Below are 25954 nucleotides of genomic sequence, written 5' to 3' on the forward strand. Positions count from 1 at the left end.
ATGTCATACCACTACTGTATTTGGGTATATCACTACCATATTTGAGCACATCACATTTTTTTGTTGTGTAGTTTGATAGTGTAGACACAGGGCTTAATCACATTAATTATCAAACTCTCTTTTCACAGGTCCAAATCTGAGCTCATCAGAGATGTCTTCCAAAATGAAGAAAGATCCTATACTCAGTACACCGCCCTCATCTCGTCGTATTTCTAAAATCGCGACTCCATCCACAGTAGAGCTTTATAGAGCACTTAAACTTACGTCAGAGACAGGTGAATGCCTTAATGAGTAAGTGTATTTCATTGAAACATTGTTTTAAGTCAGTCAAAAAAATAAAAGGCATATAATCCAACACGTCACAAATTCCCACTTAAAAATAGTAAACAACAATATCAAATTATAGATAGATCCCAGGCACATATCTAAAGCCAGGACCATCCTAGTTTAAAAGGCTATGAGGCATAGAAAAATGTACAATAGTTTTATTAAAAACTTGATTTTCAACAGTCACCATTAGATATCACTTTTTCTTTATCCAAATGACATGTGATGCATAATTAACCAATCAAATTCCAAGAATACAATCAGATGTGTTATAAATATGTTTTGTATTCTTTTTGTTTAGTTCCCAAGAAAGCTTACGTGCCAAAGTTCTGACACATTCTCAGAACAGTCCCAGACTTCTCCAAGAGCAGAGATCATTTTCTAGCGAAGAGCTGCGAATAAAATCATTCAAAGAAGACCCTTACCCAAGACCGTCGTCACAATTATCAAGAGGCGAAAAGCATTCACGGCAAGCATCGAGACATCACAAGCAATCTTCTCAACGCTTATCACGCGAGAGTTTGAAATTGTCCACTACCGATGTCCGAGGAAGTACTAGTAGTTTAAATTCAGTAGGTAGTGATTCAAGTCAAGGGTCAAACAGTGCACGTCCAACCACCACCCGTCGACACAAGAGTACGGTAGGACCAACGATGAAGCGTGGTGGCCGAGAGCTTCCGCTAGATCCTAAAACTGCGAGAAAAGCTGAACAGCATAGAGTCAACTTGAAAACGTCAATGACGCGTCGAGATAGGAGCGCTACTAGAAAGGGTTCAAGTGGAAAGTAGAATCTAGCTGTAGCTTTATGATGAAGAAGATGATTTGAAGTGACGTTAAAGTGACATTTATTTTTTTTCCTGTGAGAATGAAGCAATGTAATAATGTATGTTGAATGCTGATGTGGTTATTTTGTTGATATAAGTTTGAATCTCTATACAGTTTTCTAGGTTATAGCCAATATGTGTGTGTAACCTTTAATGTATGGTGTGGGATTGCTAACTTGGTCAGCAAACAAGAATGACTTGGTTAGTTACTGACTAGGTTAGTTACTGACTAGGTTAGCTACTGACTAGGTTAGTTACTGACTTGGTTAGTTACTGACTAGGTTAGTTACTGACTAGGTTAGCTACTGACTAGATTAGCTACTGACTAGGTTAGTTACTGATAAGCTTTGAGGTTTGAAAAAAGTCGCAGAATATCTTGATATAGAAACTGTTATTTATTCTATTTACATAGAAAATGGCTAAATTAATGGAAATGATCTTAAGAATAGTTTAGAGTAGTTCAATGAAACATTTGCTAAAATATAGTAGCATTTTTAAGATGATAAATATCCAGCCATGTTTCTACAATATGAAATCACCTTTATTTAAACATGATGGCATTTGGTAAATTAATAAATCAATTATTCTTACCAGTTTTAAATCTACAACCTATAAATGTTATCTCACCTACTACTTAGCAGCGCAATATATCTTAAAATCCGTCCTTTTGGCTATCTAAGCATCAATTTTTTAACATAGAAAGAATAAATATACAGAATATATATATATATATATAGATAGTAAAGTTATTAAGCCTTAGACTCTTTTCCCTAAACATAGTAGACTACATAATCTATATATATTTATTAATTCAATTGTTTTGAATTATATACTAGATTTATAGACTAATTAAGACTTTTATAAAAAATATGGTATAGTTGTATTGTTTATATGCACCTCATTATATGTATGTACATTTCTATAAAAGGTTTTGAAAGACAAGAACAGACATGTTTGCAATTGTCTGTGCAATATTATAGTTTATACATCCATTTATATGGTTGATTATAAAAATAAATTATCATTTTACATGGTCTTATTTACAGTGGATTATAAATCTAATGATAGTGGTTCTATATCGTCTTCCCAGTAAAAATATAAATGTATACAACCCAAACTGATATTATTGTGGTTTTATCCAGTATGCCATTTTTTTATGACTGACTGACTTTAAAGCAAATGATATAGCATGTGTGTACTGTATACTATATATTCACTTTATTTCTTGCCATTTGCAGTTTCAAAAGCATGCATTTAATTTGTTTTTACAAACACTATAGTCACAGTCTTTTTTGTTAGATACAACATTTATTAATTCCATTTTTATTTTGTTTCCATTATCTTTCAAAACTTCCACATTTTTGGTTTCATTTCGTTTATTATATTTAGACTACATTCCGTGAATTATTCTCAGTACTTTTCTAATTTAATTTATTAATATGGTACCATTTAATTTATATCGTGTTTGTCACTATATAATGTGTTTTAATTAATTTAATTCAAATGTTTATGTTTAATAAAATTATTCACTTGTCTTCCTTGTAAATTGGGTAATCCGTAAATTGCCACACCCCTGCCACACCCTTAGGTAAGTGGTATGATTATATAATATGTCTTGATATGCATATTAGTAACTAATTCAATGTATTGATACAAACAATTAATACTACAATTCTACTACAACGCTACCAAATGCTGTTACAGCGTATGCATTTTATATATAGAAGTTAAAAACATTTAGTTTAAAATGGTTATAATGGGTTTATAAATCAAAATCTTGGTCTTATTTCTAATTTTTTATTTGGTATATGGGGTAGATTGATAGGAACTAATATTGTATGTTATCACAAACTTCTGGTACCAAAAATATCAGCAAAATATTTGAATATTTTTTATCACCTTAGATTAAAATAAGCATAGCACTTACTTGGTCTGAAACAGCCTTAAGAAGGTCTGCGGTGCTAAATAGATGATGTGGTAACTGGTATTAAAGCAATTTTTGGGTGTGGGAAGTTTTTGGTTGTGTAATTTAAGCAGTGATGTAGAGATGAAAACAGCAGACTGCTTAAGTTTGGAATAATGAGGTGGGAGAATGATAAAAAAAAAATTATTTAATGTATTTTATTGTATATTTTTGGTATTATATTAAAATGTTTTTTTGGTGATTGGTTAATTTCAAAATGTGGCAAAAAACATATTTGGATGTAAAATATTAGATGGATGATGATTGGTGAATTTCAAGATGTGTGAAATACCATATTTGGATGCGAGATATGATAATGTGGTCATTTGATTTAATGTAGTTTGAATAATGTAGTTAATGTGAGAACATGAATTCATTAGACTATCCAAAAGAGCATTGAATGCTGCCAAGTGTGACAGTCTGTCTGTGTGTGTGCGCCTGCTGGTCTGCAAAATATTATAACAAATTATTTTTTGATTATGTAAATAATATAGAATTTATGCTTGTTTGTTCTTGAAAATTTTGCACTAATAAATATCAGTTTCAATATTTTGTTTGTGATGTTACATTTGTTATGTTTTAAAGATTCAAAGAAATTTTATTGCTTCATTTAAAATGGAAAATCATTTTGCTTGGCATAATGATAATTAAGTAACTGGGAAACATATTTATAAACTCAAAAATATAGCAACTCTTATGTCATCCAAGTGATCCTACATTTTTTTTGTTTTTAACTTCTGTATATATCTTTTAAATTAGGCCTACTGTGTATTTATGTTATAATTTTTATTTACTTTTAAATTATAACTGGACCATTTTGGAAAGCAGTACTGCGTTACTGAAAATGCAATCCAGTCAAAAGAAAGAATAAATAATAAATAAATAAATAATAAAACAACAAGAAAAGGCAATTGAAAAAGGCAATTTTAAAATAAGCTGTGCCATATTCATCAATATTGAAAGAACAGATGTAAAAAATGCTTTCAATTTGTTTCGACAACAAACAACAATACAATACAACGTATTTAAATTAGCAAAATTTATTATTTTATACACAGTATATACTAGACAAATTTTAATGCAAAGTGATTGTTCAATTTAAAATCAAAATCCCTGAATTGCATAATATCTCCTCTTCATCAACTGGCTGGCTTCCTGATCAATTTCATTAGTTCAAAACTAGAATTCTATTCGCCATGACCCATTCTTTATATTGGACAGGAAACCTCCTCCACAATGTGACCCCCTCTGATTCAGGATTGTGTATACAAAACATGATCTACTCAACGTCATATTAGGTTCTCCATGCTATGCATCATCCAACGTCACTCGGCCTAACTCTCCTTTACGGAATGCCCGCAACATCATATCTGCAGCTCTAAACATATCCGGCCTTCTCACAACTGAACCTGCAATGTAATGTATGTTTTGCAGTTACCACATTACTGACAATAATACGTTTGAAGCAAATGATTAATTAAATAAAAGTCTACTTTAGAAAAGTGTTGTATTCATTGATGAAAAATAGAATTGAAGAATATTTGCATTCATTGAAAATCTGTCCTAACTCGGCTTTGCCTTGTTAATTAGAACAATCTCAATCTCAAACTCATAAAATGTCCTCTGATTAAACATTCATCTGTATACAGTAGTATTGCTGTTATTTATTAATAGTAATGTAAATTAAATAAAAGCTGAGCTCATCGGTGTTGATGTTATTACAAACAGTAGTCTTTGATTTTTGTGAAAAATATTAGAAAAAAAGACAATTTCTTACCATCATATGTTTTTAATAAGATAGTTTTCTTGTGTTTGTCCGCTATGTGAAATAAAACTTGCATAATATCATCTGTAGGGTTGTCCAACTCAAAATATTCAACATATCTATTAAAAAAAATTAGTATTATTTTTATAAAAATAGCAAAAATAGTTTGCAATGCTTTATATATAAATTTTATAAATGGATTTTAAAATTGCAATAACAACATTTCATAATTTACTTATGGGCTTCTTGTTTGTTGAGTATGTACAGCAAATAATCACAGATTATGTCAATTCCAACTCGGTGATCTGGTATTGTTCCTTAGTAAAGAAGAAAAATAAAAGAAAACAATCAGAAACTGAACTGAAGTACTTTGCAAAAGTTCAAGGAAAACTATTCGGAGAGAGAGGGCTTACTACTTGATATTACTATTGATTGATATAATATCACTACTAGTCCATGTTAAAAGAATACAGAGGGCGTACTATTTATTATCTCATATGCAAGATACAGGTAAGTCATAAGCTTTTGTGACAATATATACATTTTCCTGAAAATCAATAGGCATGTTCTGTAAGTATATACCTATTAACTTAAAAACAAACAAAGCAAGTACTGTTCTTAGCACAATTCTATATTACCAAACAATCCCCTTCACATACAGTAAACTCACACTTTCAATTTTGTTCATAAAGCTTCATTTTATATTTCTGAAATATTAGCAGTCTATATGACAGCCTATGACCCTAAAGATCATGAAAGGTCAATTATGCAAGAGAAAACAAGCCTACTTTAAGTATAAGAATCGTCAAGAATTTGGCCTTACCACAAACAGCTAGTTTCATACCAATATCTGGATGTTGTATCTGGGGAGTGAGGACTCCTGGTGTGTCGTATAACCATATTGTTGGCCTTTCATTCACCTGTAACAGTATAGAGGAAAGACTGTTGTTTACCTTAGGAGTGGTTAGGGAGGAGTAAAGATGGAGAAGACAGTACAGTAGTGGCATATACAGAGGAGATTATACATTGTGAGAGAGCTCTACAATTGCAGTAAAATAGCATGGACAGGAATCAACAGGCGTTAGAACAGGATTGGATATATTATGAGACAGACCGACAGAATCCCATGAGTAGCCCTACACTGGACATCTGAAGGACAAAGAGTTGGTGTTACACTAATGAGGATGGAACCCATTTGACGCCTAATAAGCTTCACAATGTCAATTAGTCGCATATAGTCGCACATACCAGAATGTAGTATCATGAAGCCTCTGGAATTCTAATTTTAATTAATCTTTCTAAGCTAAAAAATGGTTAGGTATGTTACCACATTCATAAAGTTACATATATCATCTTTATTCAAATGAAGTAACCATACACACAAAATATATTTTTTGCAGATGCTGAAATAATGTGTAGTCAACTAACCTAACCTAAAAAATAAAATTATTAAAACCTTACTTTAATTTTATGTAAAACAGATCTAGTTACTCCTGGTGTTGGTCCTGTGCTTGTTCCTCTTCCTAGAATCAAAAGATATTACATATAAATAATGTTGGGCTTTTTAGTTCACATTCCAGACGTTTGGATTACATTTGAACTACTAATTCCAACGTTTTACCTTTTTTTAAATGTAGTCTCCTCATTGCATTAATTAAAGATGACTTCCCAACATTTGGTATCCCTGTACACAAAATGGAATATTCCACTTCTTCATCCCTGTTATACCTTTCACTAGATTCAATTATTTCAACAATTTTTGGCATAACCTTGAAAAGAATTATTTGTGTTAAGCCTTGTCTACACTATCAAACTTTATGTGACAAACAAATGTGATGTGCCCATATATGGACATGATGATGTCATATCACTACCATATTTAAGAATATCACTCCCATATTTAGGTATATCACACTTTTTTTGTCAAACTAGTTTGATAGTGTAGACAAAAAAAGTGTAAAACAAACTTAACTATGATACCGTATTAACATTTTTATATTACCATATATCCTCGTGTATAACCCCACTTCAGGTCTAATCCCCACCCCCTACTGTATGTCTGATTTCACAAAAAGGCATATACCTGGGTATAATCTCAGTATTAACTTTTGATCTACAACAAGTTCTGATGAGTTTTTACAAGAAATGCTTACCAATAATTTCCCAGGATATAGTCCCACTTACCAAAGTCAGCCCAATTTCGTGTTCTAGGGGTGGGATTATGCCTGAGGACGGTATTTTTTTTAGACTCTTGCCAATGTTGTCATGTGTACATACTCTTGTTACACTTTATTGCCTTGTTGGTTATAAGGGATGTTAAGAGGTTGGTCATGTGTACAAAAGGAAAATGTTCAAATGGTTGATAATACCTTTTTAGCAGATCGACTGTGTTGGGTTAAACATTCACAAAACATCATTTGTTTGTTTTCTCTTTCTTCTTTTAAATTATCAATAATCATCTAAGTAACAAAAAATAACAGATTCACAAAAAATTGTTGGTTTTTAAATAATTGTTTTTTTATTTAAAAACATTTTCTTCACTACTCACACTAATGTTAATAAACACTTTAAAATATTTAATAACTTAAAGATGTATTGTCCCCCAAAAACATGAAAAATGAAGATTAATTAAATCAGACTTTGAATATGTTATTTTGTAGTTTTAATAAAGTTAATCATTTCCATAGAAAAAGAAACGAAAAAAAATCATGTTTTCACTTATAAAATGACAAAATAAATGGTTAAATTCAACCAAAAATACATTGGCTGGCAGCCAATTTGACCATTTTTTTGCTTTAAATTACATTTTTTTCAAGTAAATACATTTTTTTTCGATCCAATTTTTGGTCAAAGTGGATAACTATTATGTTACATTAAAATAGAATATTCAACAAAAAATTGTTTAAGAATTATTTTTTCAGGGGCACAATACATCTTTAATTGAAATAATTAATAACTTAAGTGAAATACTTAATATTTCATGATTGGTGAATACGGTCACATGGTTCATCGGACTGTTTAGTGGATATGATATATATACAAATTATTTTTGTATAACTTTTAGTTTTGTCTGTGCTTTACTATGGTTTTAAACATTGTTCATTGTTCATTTTAAATTGCAGTGTTTTAACAAAGATTTTCTGATTTTTATTCTTATATGTATTAGACCAATAAATGAAATTGGAATTGAATTTGATTGCTGTTCTCCCACAGGACACAGTGGCAATAACCACCAATCACACTTAAGTGAAACTTTTGTCATTAATACTAAGTATTTCACTCAAGTATAAGTGTAATTAAATATTGAAAACAGACACAGAATTATTGATGTTCCTTTTATCAGTAAAACACTTACTTTTGTTTTATCCAAATCAGCAAGGTCCATTTTATTTAGAACCAGCAAACTTGGTCTAACACCCATCAACTCTTTCAGTATTGTGTTTCTTCCTGCTATAGGAATGTTTAATTAATATAGGAGTTTTTTGTTGTAAATAAAGAGAATTGTTCGATGTTGAAGAGGATTATGAATGGGTTTAAATGAGAGAATCAAGGTTATTATTTTGTAAACATTTCTATATATTTAGGCACATGTGGCCAAGGATTACCGATAGCAAAGGAATCACTGTCAGATATAGGTGGTAATCCCCCAGATACTGGGGCTATTTTGTGAACCAGTTCACCAGGGTAACCCTTACTTGTCTTAGATAATGAACAGGTTTATACTCCTCCAGAATTAGGAGAGAGTCGGCTCCTAGTTATTTCAAAACCAAACAAATTTGATATTTGAGGTTTAATATAATTTCATTTCTTGTACCTATTTTGAAATTTCATAATTGTGTTGTACCAAATAAAAAGAGGAATTAAGCTATTATGCCAGCCATTTCTTATTGTTGGTAACCTGTGATAACTTTTTCATTATAAAAGGATATTCTCGCATCATGAACTTCAACTACTAAATCAACTTTCTTCAATGTTGCCATCATTTTCTTCATTCCTGAAATATGAAGTAGAAAAAATAAAAAAAGTATATTTATTTGGCCAATACGTTATAAATAACAATATATTATTAATGTTATTCGTTTTTTGTAGTAACTTGCCTTTTGCCATATGTGATGGAAACCAATGTGTCAGGTCTTTACTTCCAAACTGAAAGATTTGACGAAAGATTCGATCTGGTTTACTCATCTTCTCACTATGACTATTTCAACAAAACTGAAATTAAAAACAAATATATTATTATAAAAAGACAGTAGTAGGCTCCTAGACCTAGTAGTAGGCCCTATATAAAAAAAGAGTACAAGGAAAGCTAGAGTAGTATTAATTTAGTAACTTTACATAATACTGTAAACTTATACAATAATATAGGTTAAAATAAAGTAATTAAATTTAAATATTCCTATCGCAATACAAATTACTAATGTAGGTACGAACTGACCAAAAACTATCGTTAGTAACTTTTTCAGTGATGAATTGGTGGTTACAGCAGTAGTAGTAGGTCTCCTCCCGTCTCCTGCCTACTACCTACTTTATATCATCGGCTGCTAACTAGGACTACTTACTCACCTAAAACTATTCCTGTAACCTTAACATACGATTAAGATGACATGCATGTAATTGTTCATTACATTTATAAAAACTGAATATTATTTTTCATCCTTTTTTAGGAACATGCTGTTTCGTTTTCGTGTTTATGCTTTTATTTGTATACGAAGAAGTCACAACTGAAATACTCGTCCGAAGAAGAGATGACCTAAATTTGACCCGGAAGCTATCAAAACTTAAAATTATGGACAGTCTAGTCGTTTGCCACGTTGATTTCTATTTCCATAATAAAAAGCCGGTAGGAAATCGACCCAGAAAGTGAATATAGGACGTTTACTAATACATAATTTGTTCAAATTTGTAATAATATAATTCTGCTTTTGTGACATCTAAGTTATAATTTACTGTCGGGTGAGTAATTCTATATTAATGAAAACATTCTGTTTCACTGCCTGAACATTCTCTTGTTAGCCCTCCCACCCCAGCAGCATAGAAAGAATCGTTATGTTTTACCCCGCAGGTATGAGTTGCGTTAGGCGACCGGTTTTCATATATATGGTACCACGTACTAAATTCTGGGCCTAGACATTTAATCTAAGAATATCATGTTTTTGTTTAAATAATTGAACAAAATTAAGAATTAGAATAGGGCGTAGATAACTGATCATACTTCTGGACTACCTAGCTCGATCGTCGAAATTAGAGAAGTTCTAGCTATTTTATTTTATGAAATTATGTATTATTAATAAGGCCACCTGTCGGTACACTCTCAACACATCATCTGTCTACTCTATGCGTGTCATAAACTCTTAAGAAAATACAGACACGTCAACGTTAGTAGGCCTATAAAATGGTATTCATATTAACTTTTAATCTAGAATAGAATACACAGTATTAACATTTTATTTCAATATGAGTTAATAATAATAATAATTAATATTATTAAATGTTCTTTTTATGATTTGTACTTTTGTTTGTTATTCTTAATTACTCCATGTTCTTAATAGATAATATTATTTTATGTTAATATTGGTAGTGTCAGTGTCATCATATGTATGAAGATTTTTTAATCATGCAATACCATGGAGTATGTCAGTAGAGATTTGATGTAAAATTATTATCAGATATATATTACCAATAATATTATTTGAATTGTTTGTTTTATTTAATATTTAATGACATTTAATCTAAGAATATCATGTTTTTGTTTAAATAATTGAACAAAATTAAGAATTAGAATAGGGCGTAGATAACTGATCATACTTCTGGACTACCTAGCTCGATCGTCGAAATTAGAGAAGTTCTAGCTATTTTATTTTATGAAATTATGTATTATTAATAAGGCCACCTGTCGGTACACTCTCAACACATCATCTGTCTACTCTATGCGTGTCATAAACTCTTAAGAAAATACAGACACGTCAACGTTAGTAGGCCTATAAAATGGTATTCATATTAACTTTTAATCTAGAATAGAATACACAGTATTAACATTTTATTTCAATATGAGTTAATAATAATAATAATTAATATTATTAAATGTTCTTTTTATGATTTGTACTTTTGTTTGTTATTCTTAATTACTCCATGTTCTTAATAGATAATATTATTTTATGTTAATATTGGTAGTGTCAGTGTCATCATATGTATGAAGATTTTTTAATCATGCAATACCATGGAGTATGTCAGTAGAGATTTGATGTAAAATTATTATCAGATATATATTACCAATAATATTATTTGAATTGTTTGTTTTATTTAATATTTAAGTCAAAAGTGATTTAGTTTAATTCAGAAATTGAAGACCACCACAATGCCAAATAAAAAGAAGAATTTGCATCAACTGAAATGTGTAACTAGTTACTAAATTATGTTACAGTCATGACTTTAAATTTCAACAAATTTTAGGTTTATCTAGTTGAAAATAATATACCACATTGTTACTGTTATCAGATAATTACATAACTGCATAGTTACCATATGCCATGAGTTAATGTAAGAAGCTTTTTATAGTTTTCACTTTATTGTAAGTGTATTAAAAGTAATAATTAATATAGGAATAATTAACATCTAATTACTGTACAGGGATTAGTCAGTGTTTTCGTTTATTAAATCAATAGTGAAATATTTTGAAGGAATAATTGATAAATTTTACTTGATAAATAAAATCATAACTGTGTATGGAAAAGTAGTCATGACGCAGTCTGTACATAGTTAGATAAATGGTTAATTAAAAATAATAACAAAACTGTTTTTTTTTTCTGAAAATACATATACTGTATAAAATACTTTATATTTTTGATACTGTAAGGTAAAGATACAGCTGTAAAAAGGGTAGTTTTGCAAGTTAAGTGAAAATATACAGTAATACAACTAAAATGTACTTTATTTTGTTTTTTGACATGAAATTAAAAAAGCATATTTTTTAGCAGAAATCTCCATTTCTTTCATACACCGTTCCTTTACACATGCCTACTGTACAATTGCATACAGTGCAGTATGTGTCATTTCCTCTGTACCCAGTCAACCATGACTAGATTTTTAAAAGTAAAACCGAGTAATTTGTAAAGCTTAAATGCCTAAATCAAGTTTTGCACTTTATTTTATCGTTCAATAGCTCATTAAATAAGGTCATTTTTATTTTTATTTTTAATCTAAAAACTTAAATTACAGTATAGTTGTAACTATTAACTGTATTTACTAATTAAGTAATGTTTATTACATTCAGTTATTATTACAGTATTATTAAAGATTATTTTACTCATTTTCAAATTAATTTACTTAGAGACGACAAAATGAAGGTGAAAGAGATAGACGTAACGGCCAATGTGGCTTGGAGCCCATCATCTCAATACCCAATATACCTAGCCACCGGGACAGCTGCACAGCAACTAGATGCCACATTCAGCACTAGCGCTGCACTAGACATTTACTCTCTGAGCCTGAATCAACCTGGCCTAGCTATGGAGAAAAAGGCTAGTCTTAGTACATCTATGAGGTAATTTACATTCAAACAACTCCTTAAATCCTACCTTTTTAATTTGCACATTTAACATTAATTAATCTTGTGCTTTTTACATTTTCTGTTGATTGTTCAGTGCTTATAGGCACCCTGTATTTTGCGCTATATAAATTGAACATTATTATTATTATTATTTGCTAAAATGAAGAATTTTAAAAAAAGATTATATGTGCAGTTTACAATAATTAGAATTATGTCTATTTTTCCATGTTGCTACTTTTGGTGTGCTAGCATACAGTAGTTATTAATGTAAAATGAAACAGCCATTGAAAGTGTTAGTTACAGACAACATTTGAAAAAGTTATCAATGATAATCTCCTCAGACACTTTCCAGGAAGTTGTCTACTTACTAGTTGTCCTACTACTATATTAATACTGTGGACATTAAAGAAGGTGGTTGAAAGTACAGTATTTCAAGGTCTGAATATTCAATAACCAGAAAAGCTTACTATTTGCAATGAATATTACAATATAATAAACATGGCCATACTGCGTTGAAACACCAGTTCTCGAAGTTAAGCAACATTGGGCCCGATTGCTGTATATTTCGGAGAGTAATGGTGTAAGGATAATATCAGACGAGCATGTGATAGGCAGGGGTTCGAACCTATCTGTACCATACTAATTGTATTTTTAAGCAAGATGCTTTACTCTCATTGCCTCGTCCTTCGGATGGGACATAAAGCCATTTGTCCCGTATACTGTACATAGTGCATGTTAAAGAACTTGGTACACTATTCGAAAAACCACGATGTCTGTTGATAGAATTTCAATTCATGAAGTACATACAGTAAGCAAAACATAAAAGTAAACTCCTAGAAATGCTAATCTTTCAGAATAGTCCAGTTTATTTATACTGTCCTGTTTTATCTATAGATTTCATAAGTTAGTGTGGGGAAGTCATGGAATAAGCAGTGAGAACCAAGATGCTAGTGGCCTTATAATAGGAGGTACAGACAATGGACGAATATACTTATACGATGCACAAAAAGTCTTGAATGAAGAAAAAGATCCTCTAGTTGAAATGATAGAAAAGGTTAGTATATAAAATATTTTCTAAATTTTAAGTTCATAAAAGATACTGAAAAAAAAAACTGAAGATTTTGTGATATAATATTTGATACTTTATATCTTTTCTTTGTTTAAAAAATGTTAAGATGACGTGTAAGGTTTTTGTATTTGCAGCATACCGGCACAGTCCGTGCGTTAGATGTAAACCCATTTCAAGCAAATCTGTTAGCATCCGGAGCAAGCGATTCTGAAATATATGTGTGGGATCTTAACAATACAACCTCACCAATGACACCTGGAGCAAAATCACAGGTAAGCTAAGTATATGTTGATCACTTTTAAAAACCATATAAAACGATTTCCTACCACTACATAGGTATTTTGTACTAATCTAATTTTGTGGATATTTGATAGCTGTATATTTTACAAGCCAACATGCAATTTTCGTGCCTAAAACTACTATACAGGTTGCCTAGGTGCAGTTCCTGCATTGGTAAATGTGCCATGCAGTGTTTAGCTTACCAGGCAAAAATGGCCATACAGTATACCTATATTTTTGTGTGTCTACCTTTGATTAATCCTTGATAGACCAACATTGGTCTATTTATAACTTTATATCTTCTTCCTTTGTTTGCAGCCTCCAGATGAAATAAGTTGCTTAGCATGGAACAGGCAGGTGCAACACATATTAGCATCCACCTGCCCAGGTGGACGTTGTGTTGTATGGGATTTGCGTAAAAATGAGCCTATTATCAAAGTCACTGACCACAGCTCAAGGGTAAGTTTGCGATGATTCGGGGTGTTCACACATAATGATCTTATATTACAATGACACTATAAATGTCAGTACAATGTCATTACACTATGTATCTTGTATCTTGTCAAACAATGCCAATTTTCCCCATTTCCCAAAATGGCAGCACCCTTGAATTGATTATTAATAAAAATAATTAAGGAAAGCTTATTTGGTTTTAATGAAAATTAAATGCGTGTTTTTCTGACAGATGCGTTGTAAAGTTGTAGCGTGGCATCCAGAGGTAGCCACTCAGATGGCATTAGCGTCGGAAGATGATCACTCACCAGTTATACAAATGTGGGATCTTAGGTTCGCTACTTCACCTCTTAAGGTCCTGGAGAATCATCAGAGGTTAGTAGAAAAATGCCATATTTGGAATTTAAATAAACTAATACAAAGACACAATTGTAATCAAAATGTGTAGACATATCACATATACTATAAAATCAATGGAGCGGAACATGATTTTGCGAATTCGCACATACCTATCTTTACATTGCATAGTAGTGTGGATTTGAGGGTTGACTAAACTAGATAATATGTTGTAAAGAATGAATTTCCCCAAATAATACATATAATTTTCTTAAAAAATCATTATATATTTATAAATGTGGATGGTGGTCACAATAAGTCTAAAAGTAAACTTTAAGCACAGACCACCATTATAAAAATAGAAAAAATTGTATTTATGTTCTTGTTAATATTTTTTTCAGAGGAATACTGTCAATAGCATGGTGTCCACAAGATTGCGACCTCCTCCTAAGTTGTGGCAAAGACAATCGCATTTTATGTTGGAATCCCAACAGTACAGTAGCAGGAGGAGAAGTAACCTATGAACTTCCAACCAGCAGCCAATGGTGTTTTGACGTTCAATGGTGTCCTCGTAATCCTGGTTTGATATCTACGGCATCATTTGACGGTCACGTTAGTGTGCACTCTCTGATGGGTGGATCTTATCCAGATAATCAACACTCGCAACAACAACAAAGTAATGTATGTAATAACCATTTTTTTAGCAATCAAAACAATTTAGTGGAAATCCGTAATTCCTAATTTAATGTGTTTTCTTATTTTTACTTGTTATTACAATTTTGCTAAGTATAGTACTTGTTTTGATTGTTTGTTAGCACGATAGCGTCTACAATTTTTAAGTTATCATTCTGAATGTTTGGGTGTTAATAGGTATATACTTACAGAACATGCCTATTGATTTTCAGGAAAATGTATATATTGGTCACGTCACAAAAGCTTATTATATTAAAATCTCACGTACCTTTATATAAGTACTCTTTATTCTTTAACATGGACCAACATATCAAGTAGTGAGCCCTCTCTCACCGAATAATGTTTTTCCAGATATATTTTGCAAAGTACTTTTTTCTTTTGTTAGGTTGCCTCATCCTTTCCAGGAATGGATCCTTACAGTCAAGCACCTGGCCAACAACAGCAACAAGTATCAACAGAGGCAGTCATCCTTAAGAAGCCACCAAAGTGGTTAAGAAGGCCTGTAGGAGCTACCTTCGCTGTAAGTACTACTTTTACTTGTCTATTGCGGATAGAATGTTTAATATATATATATATGCTCCAGTATGATATGGCGTGATACTTAGAAAAGAAAAATAGAAAAAATGCCAATAAAAATGTTGTTGTTTTTTTTTCAGTTTGGCGGTAAACTAGTATCCTTTGAAAATTCCAAGTCACAGCAGGCTCATCAACCAACGCCTAAACAAGTGTCTATAAGTCAAGTTGTCACAGAAACGGATTTCATTGATCGTTCTAAACACTTGGAGAACGCCCTCAATGAGGGTGGTTTTGTCGAGTTTTGTAGTAACAAAATTGCTGCATCTGCAGATGAAATTGAGAAGCAAATGTGGAATTTCTTAAAAGTAAGTCATAAATTCATGTTTTTACTTCTTTTATATTCATTGGCAGCATTGACATGACATGACCCTTATAGGGAAGAAGCATGTAGTTGAAAATTGTAACTTATAATGCTTTGTCTACACTCTCAAACTTTATGTGACAAAAAAATGTGATGTGCCTATATATGGACATGATGATGTCCTATCACTACCATATTTGGGCATATCACTATCATATTTGGGCACATCACTCTTTTATTACCGAACTATTTTGATAGTGTAGACAGAGGTTTAGAACACAGCGCCATGAGCAATGATCATACAGATAGAAATGTTTCAAATATTCCAAAGAAAGTATAAATTTAATGAATTCCTTATTTTATTCATTTAGGTTAATTTTGAAAAAGAACCGCGTAATCATTTTATAACATTGCTCGGCCACGACTCGCACGAGTTGACCAAGAAAGTGGCGCTAGCAACAGGAGCTAAAACCGCCCTTCAGAACGGTAATAAAGAAGGTGTGAATATGGAAGAATTAGCAGCAAAAATGGAAACTATCAATACAGATGATGATGATAGTGAATTGAATCTAGGCAGTGGGACGCAGTCTCCAAGTGTTGGGTCCAAGGTTTGTTGTCACTCTATTATAATATTTATAATTTTCTAATTTCACATTTTTAATGTTATATGATGTAAGGGCATGTGACACATTGGATTACTTATCGTGTGTTTGAATGCAACTATCGCCGCATTGTTTGTATCCAAAACAAGACACTCTACACCCCATAAATGGGTACCTGGTTAGATCAAGATAAAACTTTGCGCTAATTACTAGTTGCAATATAGGAGTATGTTTTCATACGCGTTTGATCCAAAAAATGACCGAGGTAATAATGTGCTGTTGAAAACGTGTGTAATTGTTCGCTTTCTTGTAGATGCTTTAATTGTAGAATGTAATTATTTTTTGTTTTGGTTTATTTCTGTGCTCTGTTCTGGGTTGACCAACTAGCATAGGTGTAAATATCAGGAAAGAAATAGGTGCTGCATAGGCAGGATCATGTATAAAAATAAAACAGACAAATTTCTTGTTTCTGCCTCAAAATAAAATATTTATTATACGAATACTTTCGACCATATTTGTTTTTTTTATGTATTGTAGGGCAGAAAATATGGCAGAATAAATAAAAGTAAATAAAAATAAATAATAAAAAAAAACATTGATAATAATATGAAGCGCTTAGAAGCATTACGCAATAAGCGCGATATAAGAACAAAAGGTTAAGAAATTAAAATTAGGATGAATTTCTTGTATAATGTTATCAATATATAGGTGCTTATACATATTTTGTTTATATTCGCAGACTCCAAGTGACGTTCTTGGTGATAGCGAGGGAGCAGCTGCATTTGATGCAATTGCTGCAGGTGGTCCAGTAGAAGTTGAGAACAGGACTGATGGACAACAGGATCTGAGACCTGATTCACCTTTTAGTATAAGTAAGAATGAAGGTAAGTGCAATGCATTTGTAGCAAAGAAACTTCTCAATAGCACTATTGAAATTCATTTGCATCAGCAAAGCTATTGAAGCCACTAATAGTGATACATTTAAATCTCAGGTACAGGCATGAATTTTAAATATAATATCTGGTTAATTGTACATAAATCAAATATTTGTAATAGAAATCAAGACGAAAAAACATTAAAATGGTCAAATACAAAATTTGGCAAAATTCTGCTATAAAAACCAGGAAGACTTTTTTTCTGTAGTTGGGTAGTTTAACCTAATGTAATAACATGTCTGGTGACTCCCTAGAATGTGAAAAAACATTATATGAACTTTTTGTAACTGTTATATGCATTATTGCATGACCCCCTAATAGGCGAGTGCCTTTTTCTATTTCAGATACAAATGGTCTTCTGAGCAAATCACTTCTTACTGGTAATTTTGAGGCAGCGGTAGAGATGTGTCTTCATGATGACAGATTAGCAGACGCCATCATACTTGCAATAGCCGGCGGGCCTGAATTACTCGCAAGAACTCAACGTAAATATTTCAAGAAGAATAAGAGTGATATATCAAGGGTAGGTAGCTGAGTATTACTACTACTATACTGAACATTCATAAAGCATGGTTCCCACTAGGACGCAATATGACATGTACACACAATGTAAGTAATTTGACCAATCACAAGCAACAGTTTGAATAGTCCTGCGCTTGTGATTAGTCCTAATAAAGGGTCCCACTAGCGACACACGTAAGTGAATTGACCAATCACTCGCTTGCTGCATGTCTATTTGAGAAGACCTAACTAATTTTCCTTGCTGTCAATGTTGACTCAACTTTTCCCCAATAAAGTTTGCGTGAAATACAAATTTCTTTTTAAAGTTTGTAACTTTAATGATTTGATTTGTTTTTTTGTAGTTAATATCATCAATAGTTACCAGAGATCTATCTGATATGGTGAAATGTTGTGAATTAGACAATTGGAAAGAAGTGCTTACGGCATTACTCACATATGCTACAGCTGAAGAATTCCCTACCCTTTGTAGTAAGTTTGTATGTTTGCTATCCTTAAGCTCTGTCTACACTATCAAACTAGTTTGACAAAAAAAGTGTGATGTGCCCAGATTTGGTAGTGATATGCCCAAATATGGTAGTGATATAACATCATCATGTCCATTATGGGCACATCACATTTTCTTTCCACATAAAGTTTGATAGTGTAGACAGAGCTTATACTAAAGTATATATTAATGTTGTTTCTTCTAATATTCTTTACAAACAGTAAACACTTTTCACCTAAAATTCTTGCATTCCTGCAACCCACTTGCTACTTTCAACCAGCTAAAGTAGAACCCTTATTAAAGGGAAACATCTCCTGGATTAAAAAAAGTGTCCCCTCAATATGAGTATCCCCTCAATATCTCAATATGAGTTGCCCCTAGTTTGTTTCACGGCAAAATGTTCCATTAAAAGGTGTGTCCCAAAAACTCTCTACTGTATCTTGGAAATCGAAAATTCAATTTACATTTTTGGTTTCTACAAAATCAACCATCAATCCCAATTCTGTTGAATTTTATACAAATAAAAAGAATTAATTTGTTTTTATTGTCTGTTTTATTTGTACCTGTTCAGTCTTTCCTTGTTTATTATATTTTTGTTTTGTATTTGTCATAATAAATAAAATGTGTAAATAAATAACTGAAATGTATTTTGTGTGTGTGTAGATTCATTGGGTACACGGCTTGAGACAGAGGGTGATGATGACCTCATTGCAAGTGCTTGTCTTTGCTATATATGTGCTGGTAATGTTGAAAAGCTAGTATCATGTTGGTGTAAGGTCACTCCTAATGGAAACTCAGCACTTGGATTACAGGTATTATAACACTTTAAAACCGAACTTTATTATTTATTATTGAAAAAATATTTTTTTATGATAGATTTCTAGCATTGTTTTTTTTTTATTATTATTTTTAATTATCTCGTACAATATTCTAGTTTCCATTTATCAGCCAATAGTTTTTTTTTTTTTCAAATTTATTTTCCTCATAAAATGATATATATATTGGTAAATGACATTGGAAGGACCTCTATAAAAATGTCTTATCATAGTATTAATATTGTGGTTTGTTCTATTATGTATTAATTAGTAATTGAACAAATTACATTTTACATTTTAAATGTATTTTGAATGATACTGATGTGAAACATTGGTGACAAACATTTTGATTAGCATTATTTTTTTTTTTTATAATTTAATTTTTCACTCGATTGCTTACTGTAATAAGTTTCTAATAAGTGATAATGTTCTCAAGTAATTCTCAGGAGGGACTCGAACCCACGATCTCCAGATCACTAGCCTGGCGTTTGTACCTAGACCACTAAGCTTGCTTTTTTGTCACATAATGTTTGGATTCGACCCCAAGTAAGCAGCAGGTACTGCACCAACATGATTGATAATAATGTTATCTGATTATTTCCATTCAGGATCTTGTAGAGAAAGTGATGATATTACGTGAAGCAGTGTCCCAGAAGCAAGGCTATGTAGAGAATGGTGGTAGTGTTATTGCTCAGAAACTTAGCAGCTATGCTCAGCTGCTAGCATCGCAAGGAAGCTTAGCTACTGCAGTTAATTACCTTAGAGACTCTAATGAGGTATGCTTTTACAATGTTAATTCATACATCTTTTAAACTAGTAAATGTTACTAATGTTACTTGATGTTAAACTTTCAAAGTTTTAGATAAATATTATTATTATTCATGGTTTATTTATTGAAATTGTAGTGGCAGTAAAAGAATTGTTACAATATTTACTTTATATAAAAATGTATAAAATGAATAAAATATCAAAAGTTATAACAAAAAAACATATTTATGCATAGAGAATATATAAAATATCAAAGATATAACAGACAAACATTAAACAAATATTTATACATAGAGAATATAACATTATTTATTAGCTGGATTTCATTAGATCATACTGTCACCCTATTGCTCAGAAGTTATATAAAATAAATCAAATATAGCTATTTTAAACATTTTTTGATTGACGTTTTCAGCCTATTGTAGCAACTTTACTTGAAAGATTGTATAAAGCTCAAGGACAATCACCCACAAGTTATCAACAGCAGAATAGAGCGCCAGTTAAACCAACAACCAATCAAGTACCCCGAAACCAGGTATACATAATGTGATTGGTCAGATTTTTTGCACTATTCTGACAAATTAATTTAACAGCCTGAAGCAAAACTAAAAATCATTACTGTGTATGATTGAGTATATTAAAGTTAGGTGAAAATTATAGGCTGCGTTTATACTCGAATTATGGACTTGGCAATTGTATGACCCACTATATGACCCCCAGGAGAGGTGCGTCATGGGTGCGTCATTTACAAATAATTACTGATGCAGGGGTGCGTCAAAAAACATAAATGGTACGTCACATCAATGAAAAATGATGTGTCAATGTCCATCACTTTACCACCCACCATATCATAAACAACATGGTCATAGTGCATCAAAATGCGTGCATCATGGCCACCTAAAGGTAAGTCATATTTTTGACGCACGGATGAGTCATGGTATTCATAAGGTTTGACGCACATCAGACAAATGACGCACCTTTCGCGGCGGTCGTATGGTGGGTAGAACAATTGACAAGTGCATTACATTAACAATGGATTCAGCAAAATCTAAATTTAGCCTAAATTAGGAGGTGGGATTCTACTTGAGCATGGGATTATATTTGGTCATATTATATGGTATCTGTTAATATTATACAAGACATTTTTTTAGAATTATAAAAAACGAAGTAATAACATAGATAGAATATTAAAAAGTATAAAATTGTAATAAAAACTTTGTTTTTCTTTCAGGGAGTGAATTCATTCAAAACCACCACCACATCAAGTAGCTCATATTACAACACTCAAGTCAGTTCACAAACTCAACCAAACAATGCATACTACAACCAACCACAGCCATCTCAAGGCTTTGCTTCTAACACACCAGCACCTACCACTCAAAAATCCACCAATATATACTCCAAACAAGGCTTAAATCAACGGGCATACCCAAAGATGAACCAAGGCACTGCAGGCCAGAACCAATATTATCAACCCACAGGAAACCCATCGTACACAGGTCAACAGGTCACAAACACAGCCTACTCAAGTGCTGCACCTACTAGTTTTTACAATCCAACAAATTACACACAATCGCCTAGTGCAGCACCAGCCCCCAATCAACCATACGCTAACCAGAATCAGATGCCATCGCAGCCAATGCAGCATACACCCATGCAGCCCACACAGGTGGCAGGCAGTCAACAACCCATAACATCTTTGCCACCTAGAGCAAAACCAGAACAAGGAGCATGGAATGATCCTCCACCTATCAAACAAAAGGTATAGTTAAATAGAATTTTTGTTTTGAAATCTTAACAAATTTGAGGGTTTACGGCCATAATTTACTTCAAGTGGACTCTCTGCATGATTTCCATTGCTTGATTCTAGTTTTTTCACTTCTGGGTCAAAATACAGAAATACATCTTCCAATTGTGTTTTAAAACATGGTTTATCAACTAAATAATTGTAACATTTTATGTTTAAAACATCATTTTATATTTATTTATTTATTCTTTATACTGGGTAGCCTCTTCAGTCTAAGACTGTTCTCCCAGAGAGCCCAGTGTATATATATGATGAGTATGAACTAGTACACCGGGGTAACCCCCTAATCAGCTCGAAAGATGTACTAGGTTCTTTAAAGTACACATGAGCCAGATGTGTACACTTGACCTACTGTTTATAGCCCTTATCCAAGACTTGTTCTACCACCAGAACCATGGAGGAGAGAGTGAGCCTCGAAACCCTTGCCAATGTTATGGCAACATATTACGGCTCCACTGTCTTAACTGCTCGGCTACTCACTTGCTTAAAACATTTCATATACATTTTCGATTTGATGAACATTGTATTTACAGTGATTCATTAAATTACATAGAATTTATGAATTTTCTTAAAAGTATGTATATGTAAAAACATTATTGTTATTTTTATAGGAGCAACGTTCATTTGTAGCCCCAGTACCAATCACAGCACCAATCATTGGTGGCCCTGAGCCTGCTCCCCACCAAGGTATGAACCCATCAGCACCTGGTGGTCCCACGGGCTATGGCCAACAAGTATACAACACACAAATGTACAACGCACAGCAACAAGCTAAAGAGGTACAAGCTACTGAGGTTGCCCAGGTACTTTATTGTTTGTTTGTATTACAGGTTTAAAACCATCAAATTCCACCAAGTAGCCAAAACTTTGAAGGATGGCTTATGCTGGCTAGTATACCACCAATTTTACTATACTATTTTCCATAGTATTTTGACTATCCTATTTATCAGCAACAGTGCAGGTAAGAAGTATGTTAGGGGACCTATACCAGGATGGCTCATTTACCATGCAATGTTTACTATTGTTATTGAATGTGAAAATGAATGTTAAGTTTGTTTGCTTTGATACACAGAAAGCAGAACCAGCGGAAAAAGAAGTCGCACCAAGAGCCCCTATCCCAACGGAACATCAAGTGTTAAATCAAGTTTTTGAAAGCTTAAAAGATCGTTGCATCAAGGCAGCGGGAACGAATGCTGTGAGTTTAACTATATTACTTATATTTAACAACTAAGTTTTATTACCGGTGTATACAAAAACAAAACAGTTTAAGCTCTTTCTACACTATCAAACTTCATGTGACAAATGACAATGTGATGTGCCTATATATGGACATGATGATGCCATGTAACTACCATTTTTGGGCATATCACTACCATATTTGGTCACATCACATTTTTTTCACATGAAGTTTGATAGTGTAGACAGAACTTTATGAATTACTTTTAACAATGTCATAACTAAGCTGTTGCCAACAAGTTAACCTAACCTACAGTATCTATATCTGATCTAAAAAAATGTGATGTGCCTATATATGGACATGATGATGCCATGTAACTACCATTTTTGGGCATATCACTACCATATTTGGTCACATCACATTCACATGAAGTTTGATAGTGTAGACAGAACTTTATGAATTACTTTTAACAATGTCATAACTAAGCTGTTGCCAACAAGTTAACCTAACCTACAGTATCTATATCTAAGGTTTTCAGTATTTTATTAATCAATTCTTCGGTATTTTCACAGCAAATGAAAAGGAAACTCGATGATGTAACCAGAAAACTAAATGCTTTATATGATAAATTATCCGAAAATGCTGTAAGTCTAATTCATGTTTAAGCACAGTTAAACTACATAACTTAGTGGAAGCTGTAAAAAGCTTTTGCACTGGACTTTTTCTGGTCAAATCCACCGGCCACTTGGGTTAGTTTGCCTGAAAAAATGTCTCTGTGAATGAGGTTTTAGAATATTTTGTCTTTACATAGGGCATTTTACATTGCAAAAATGTAACCATCTTGTGAAAAAAAATTGTACTGTTATTATAAATATTATCATGAATAATTTGTAAAAATGTAATTATTTATCATATTTATTTATTTTTTTTTTCAGCTATCTCCAAATATTCTGCAAGGTCTGCATCAGATAGCCCAGTGCAGCGGATCCTTCGATTACAACAGTGGCTTAGAAATCTACAAGCAACTTGTGTCAAGCGGCAACTTCTCCGAGATCAGTACGTTCATGCCCGGCCTCAAAGTGCTCATGCAAGTTGCAATTCAACTACGGGTTTAATGTAAAGTCTTCTTAGCATCTTTTCTAAATTATAAATCTTATTATCATCTTTAATAAGGTTTCTTTAAACCTATGTACTGTATATTCATATCTCTATTATCATTATGTAAATTTTGGAACAATGGCTAAAGACATTTTATTTTTAATGAATTTCTTCATCGAAAGATAAAAACATGAAGTATATATATTGTAATGATAGGAGACAGGATTTAAATAGTAATAATTGTTGAATGATTTAAACAAATGTTTGGCAGTGACACCATCAAAGAAGTAACTAATATTCTTTGCCACTCGTTATGAATATTTTAAATATATATTAATATAGAGTTTTGCAAGTAAAACTTCTTCACAAAGATTATTATGCTAATATTTGTTAATGCCTAATAGATAATAGTTTTCAATGGCAAACATTTCAAAGTGCAGTATACTGTACTAAACGTTAGTCACCTCAGCTTTCATCTCTTCTAAGGGTCTCTACACCTTTCATATCTTCTAGCTAAAGTCCGGAGTTTACACACACTAAAGCTCTGTCTTCACTATCGAACTTTATGACAACAAAAAATGTGATGTGCCCATATATGGATGATGATGTCATATCACTACCATATTTGGAGACATTACACTTTTGTTGTCAAAATTAGTTAGTGTAGACAGAGCTTAAGAGGCATACTGTACAAAGCACAGTTGTGTGTAAACTCCAGAGTTTTGCTAGACGATGTGTTTACATACCTTTTGAAACAACAAAGTTTTTAATAAGTTTCCTGACAATTTCACTCAACAGGTTAAGTGTAAAGCATCTTATTGTATCATTTTGGTTTTATGCATGTTTATTATTTGTACATACTTAATGAAAAATATTTGATAGCTGTCAAGTATATTTTAACTTTATTTCAATGAATTTTGTTCACATTGACATTTATGCAATCAGGATTGATTAATTATGATGATATTGACACGTTATTATGGTATGTCGATGTCGTACTGTATTGAGGAATACCTTGTACGAGTTCACATCACAAAGTTCTCAGATTCCATAAAGATTATTTTAAAAACTCATATGATACCATGGTTGATATTTAGTTTCTATGTTAACAGTAATTTGCCTTTCTTAAGCTCTGTCTGTATTATCAAACTTTATGTGACAAAAAATGTGATGTGCCCATATATGGACATGATGATGTCATAACACTACCATATTTGGGCACATCATTTTTGTAAAACTAATTTGATAGTGTAGACAGAGCTTCAGATATAAAAAGGTTATATTTCAAATGATTTCTTGTATTTTAATGTATAGAAGGTGTGAAAACCCACCAAAATGACTGGAAATATGTAAGGTGGGTTTATAGAGAGTATTGCCTAAGTAATGGGCTTATATTTGAACAGTATGTAAAATCATTAGAACTGGGCTTCTTGGTATTTTATGTGTCAATGTGGATTTACATGTTAAATGTGATGAATAAAATAAATAATTTGATAGTTATTTTACAATCGATATTATCTCTGTAACAAGGGTTTTTTTGTACTGTGAACAAATTAAAATATGTGTGGAATAAAAAAAGAAGTTTATTTGTGTATTTTTATTAGTGATTTGCAC

The 25954-nt window shown here is 32.0% G+C and overlaps 3 protein-coding genes across 5 annotated transcripts in view; 2 read left to right on the forward strand and 1 right to left on the reverse strand.

Annotated features, from left to right (window-relative positions):
- The window catches only part of LOC144844627 (afadin- and alpha-actinin-binding protein B-like), a 29156-nt gene extending 25493 nt beyond the window's left edge, over positions 1 to 3663 (forward strand). The window contains exons 11-13 of one of the 3 annotated variants that reach the window (XR_013612448.1): positions 129 to 291; positions 629 to 1448; positions 1481 to 3663. Coding sequence is in view for 1 of the 3 variants with exons in the window: in XM_078701625.1 (XP_078557751.1) it covers positions 129 to 291; positions 629 to 1115 (650 nt within the window). In the remaining 2 variants the exon portion in view is untranslated. Of the gene's footprint in view, positions 1 to 128; positions 292 to 628 lie in introns of all 3 variants that reach the window. The other 2 variants (XR_013612449.1, XM_078701625.1) reach the window with 2 other exon arrangements.
- A 468-nt stretch (positions 3664 to 4131) lies between these two features.
- LOC144844506 (mitochondrial ribosome-associated GTPase 1-like) lies at positions 4132 to 9588 on the reverse strand. Its single transcript, XM_078701444.1, has 11 exons — positions 9443 to 9588; positions 8977 to 9091; positions 8807 to 8873; positions 8235 to 8337; positions 7249 to 7338; positions 6501 to 6648; positions 6341 to 6402; positions 5703 to 5799; positions 5115 to 5196; positions 4892 to 4998; positions 4132 to 4523 (listed from the first exon to the last, which is right to left on the reverse strand). Exons 2-11 carry the CDS (start codon positions 9062 to 9064, stop codon positions 4423 to 4425), a joined length of 945 nt encoding a protein of 314 aa, XP_078557570.1. The 5' UTR covers positions 9065 to 9091; positions 9443 to 9588; the 3' UTR covers positions 4132 to 4422.
- A 104-nt stretch (positions 9589 to 9692) lies between these two features.
- LOC144844650 (protein transport protein Sec31A-like) lies at positions 9693 to 25926 on the forward strand. Its single transcript, XM_078701655.1, has 21 exons — positions 9693 to 9832; positions 12207 to 12419; positions 13320 to 13479; positions 13629 to 13766; positions 14092 to 14232; positions 14459 to 14601; positions 14964 to 15243; positions 15641 to 15775; positions 15912 to 16136; positions 16504 to 16740; positions 17474 to 17618; positions 18014 to 18192; positions 18533 to 18659; positions 19339 to 19487; positions 20099 to 20266; positions 20674 to 20793; positions 21490 to 22020; positions 22677 to 22868; positions 23138 to 23260; positions 23815 to 23886; positions 24178 to 25926. Exons 2-21 carry the CDS (start codon positions 12217 to 12219, stop codon positions 24355 to 24357), a joined length of 3648 nt encoding a protein of 1215 aa, XP_078557781.1. The 5' UTR covers positions 9693 to 9832; positions 12207 to 12216; the 3' UTR covers positions 24358 to 25926.
- The last annotated feature ends 28 nt before the right edge of the window (positions 25927 to 25954 follow it).

The sequence above is a fragment of the Antedon bifida genome, chromosome 6, assembly GCF_963402885.1.
Source record: "Antedon bifida chromosome 6, ecAntBifi1.1, whole genome shotgun sequence".
Taxonomy (NCBI): Eukaryota; Metazoa; Echinodermata; class Crinoidea; order Comatulida; family Antedonidae; genus Antedon; species Antedon bifida.

Excerpts from the sequence above, each read along its gene's own strand:
- LOC144844506 (XM_078701444.1), bottom strand. The coding sequence starts at position 9,064 with ATGAGTAAACCAGATCGAATCTTTCGTCAAATCTTTCAGTTTGGAAGT. Across the intron at positions 6,649-7,248 it reads ACAGTCGATCTGCTAAAAAG|GTTATGCCAAAAATTGTTGA; the intron begins GTATTATCAACC and ends ATTCTTTTCAAG. Across the intron at positions 5,197-5,702 it reads TATGAAACTAGCTGTTTGTG|GAACAATACCAGATCACCGA; the intron begins GTAAGGCCAAAT and ends TTCTTTACTAAG.
- LOC144844650 (XM_078701655.1), top strand. The coding sequence starts at position 12,217 with ATGAAGGTGAAAGAGATAGACGTAACGGCCAATGTGGCTTGGAGCCCA. Across the intron at positions 18,193-18,532 it reads ATAAGAGTGATATATCAAGG|TTAATATCATCAATAGTTAC; the intron begins GTAGGTAGCTGA and ends GTTTTTTTGTAG. Across the intron at positions 20,267-20,673 it reads ACCTTAGAGACTCTAATGAG|CCTATTGTAGCAACTTTACT; the intron begins GTATGCTTTTAC and ends TGACGTTTTCAG.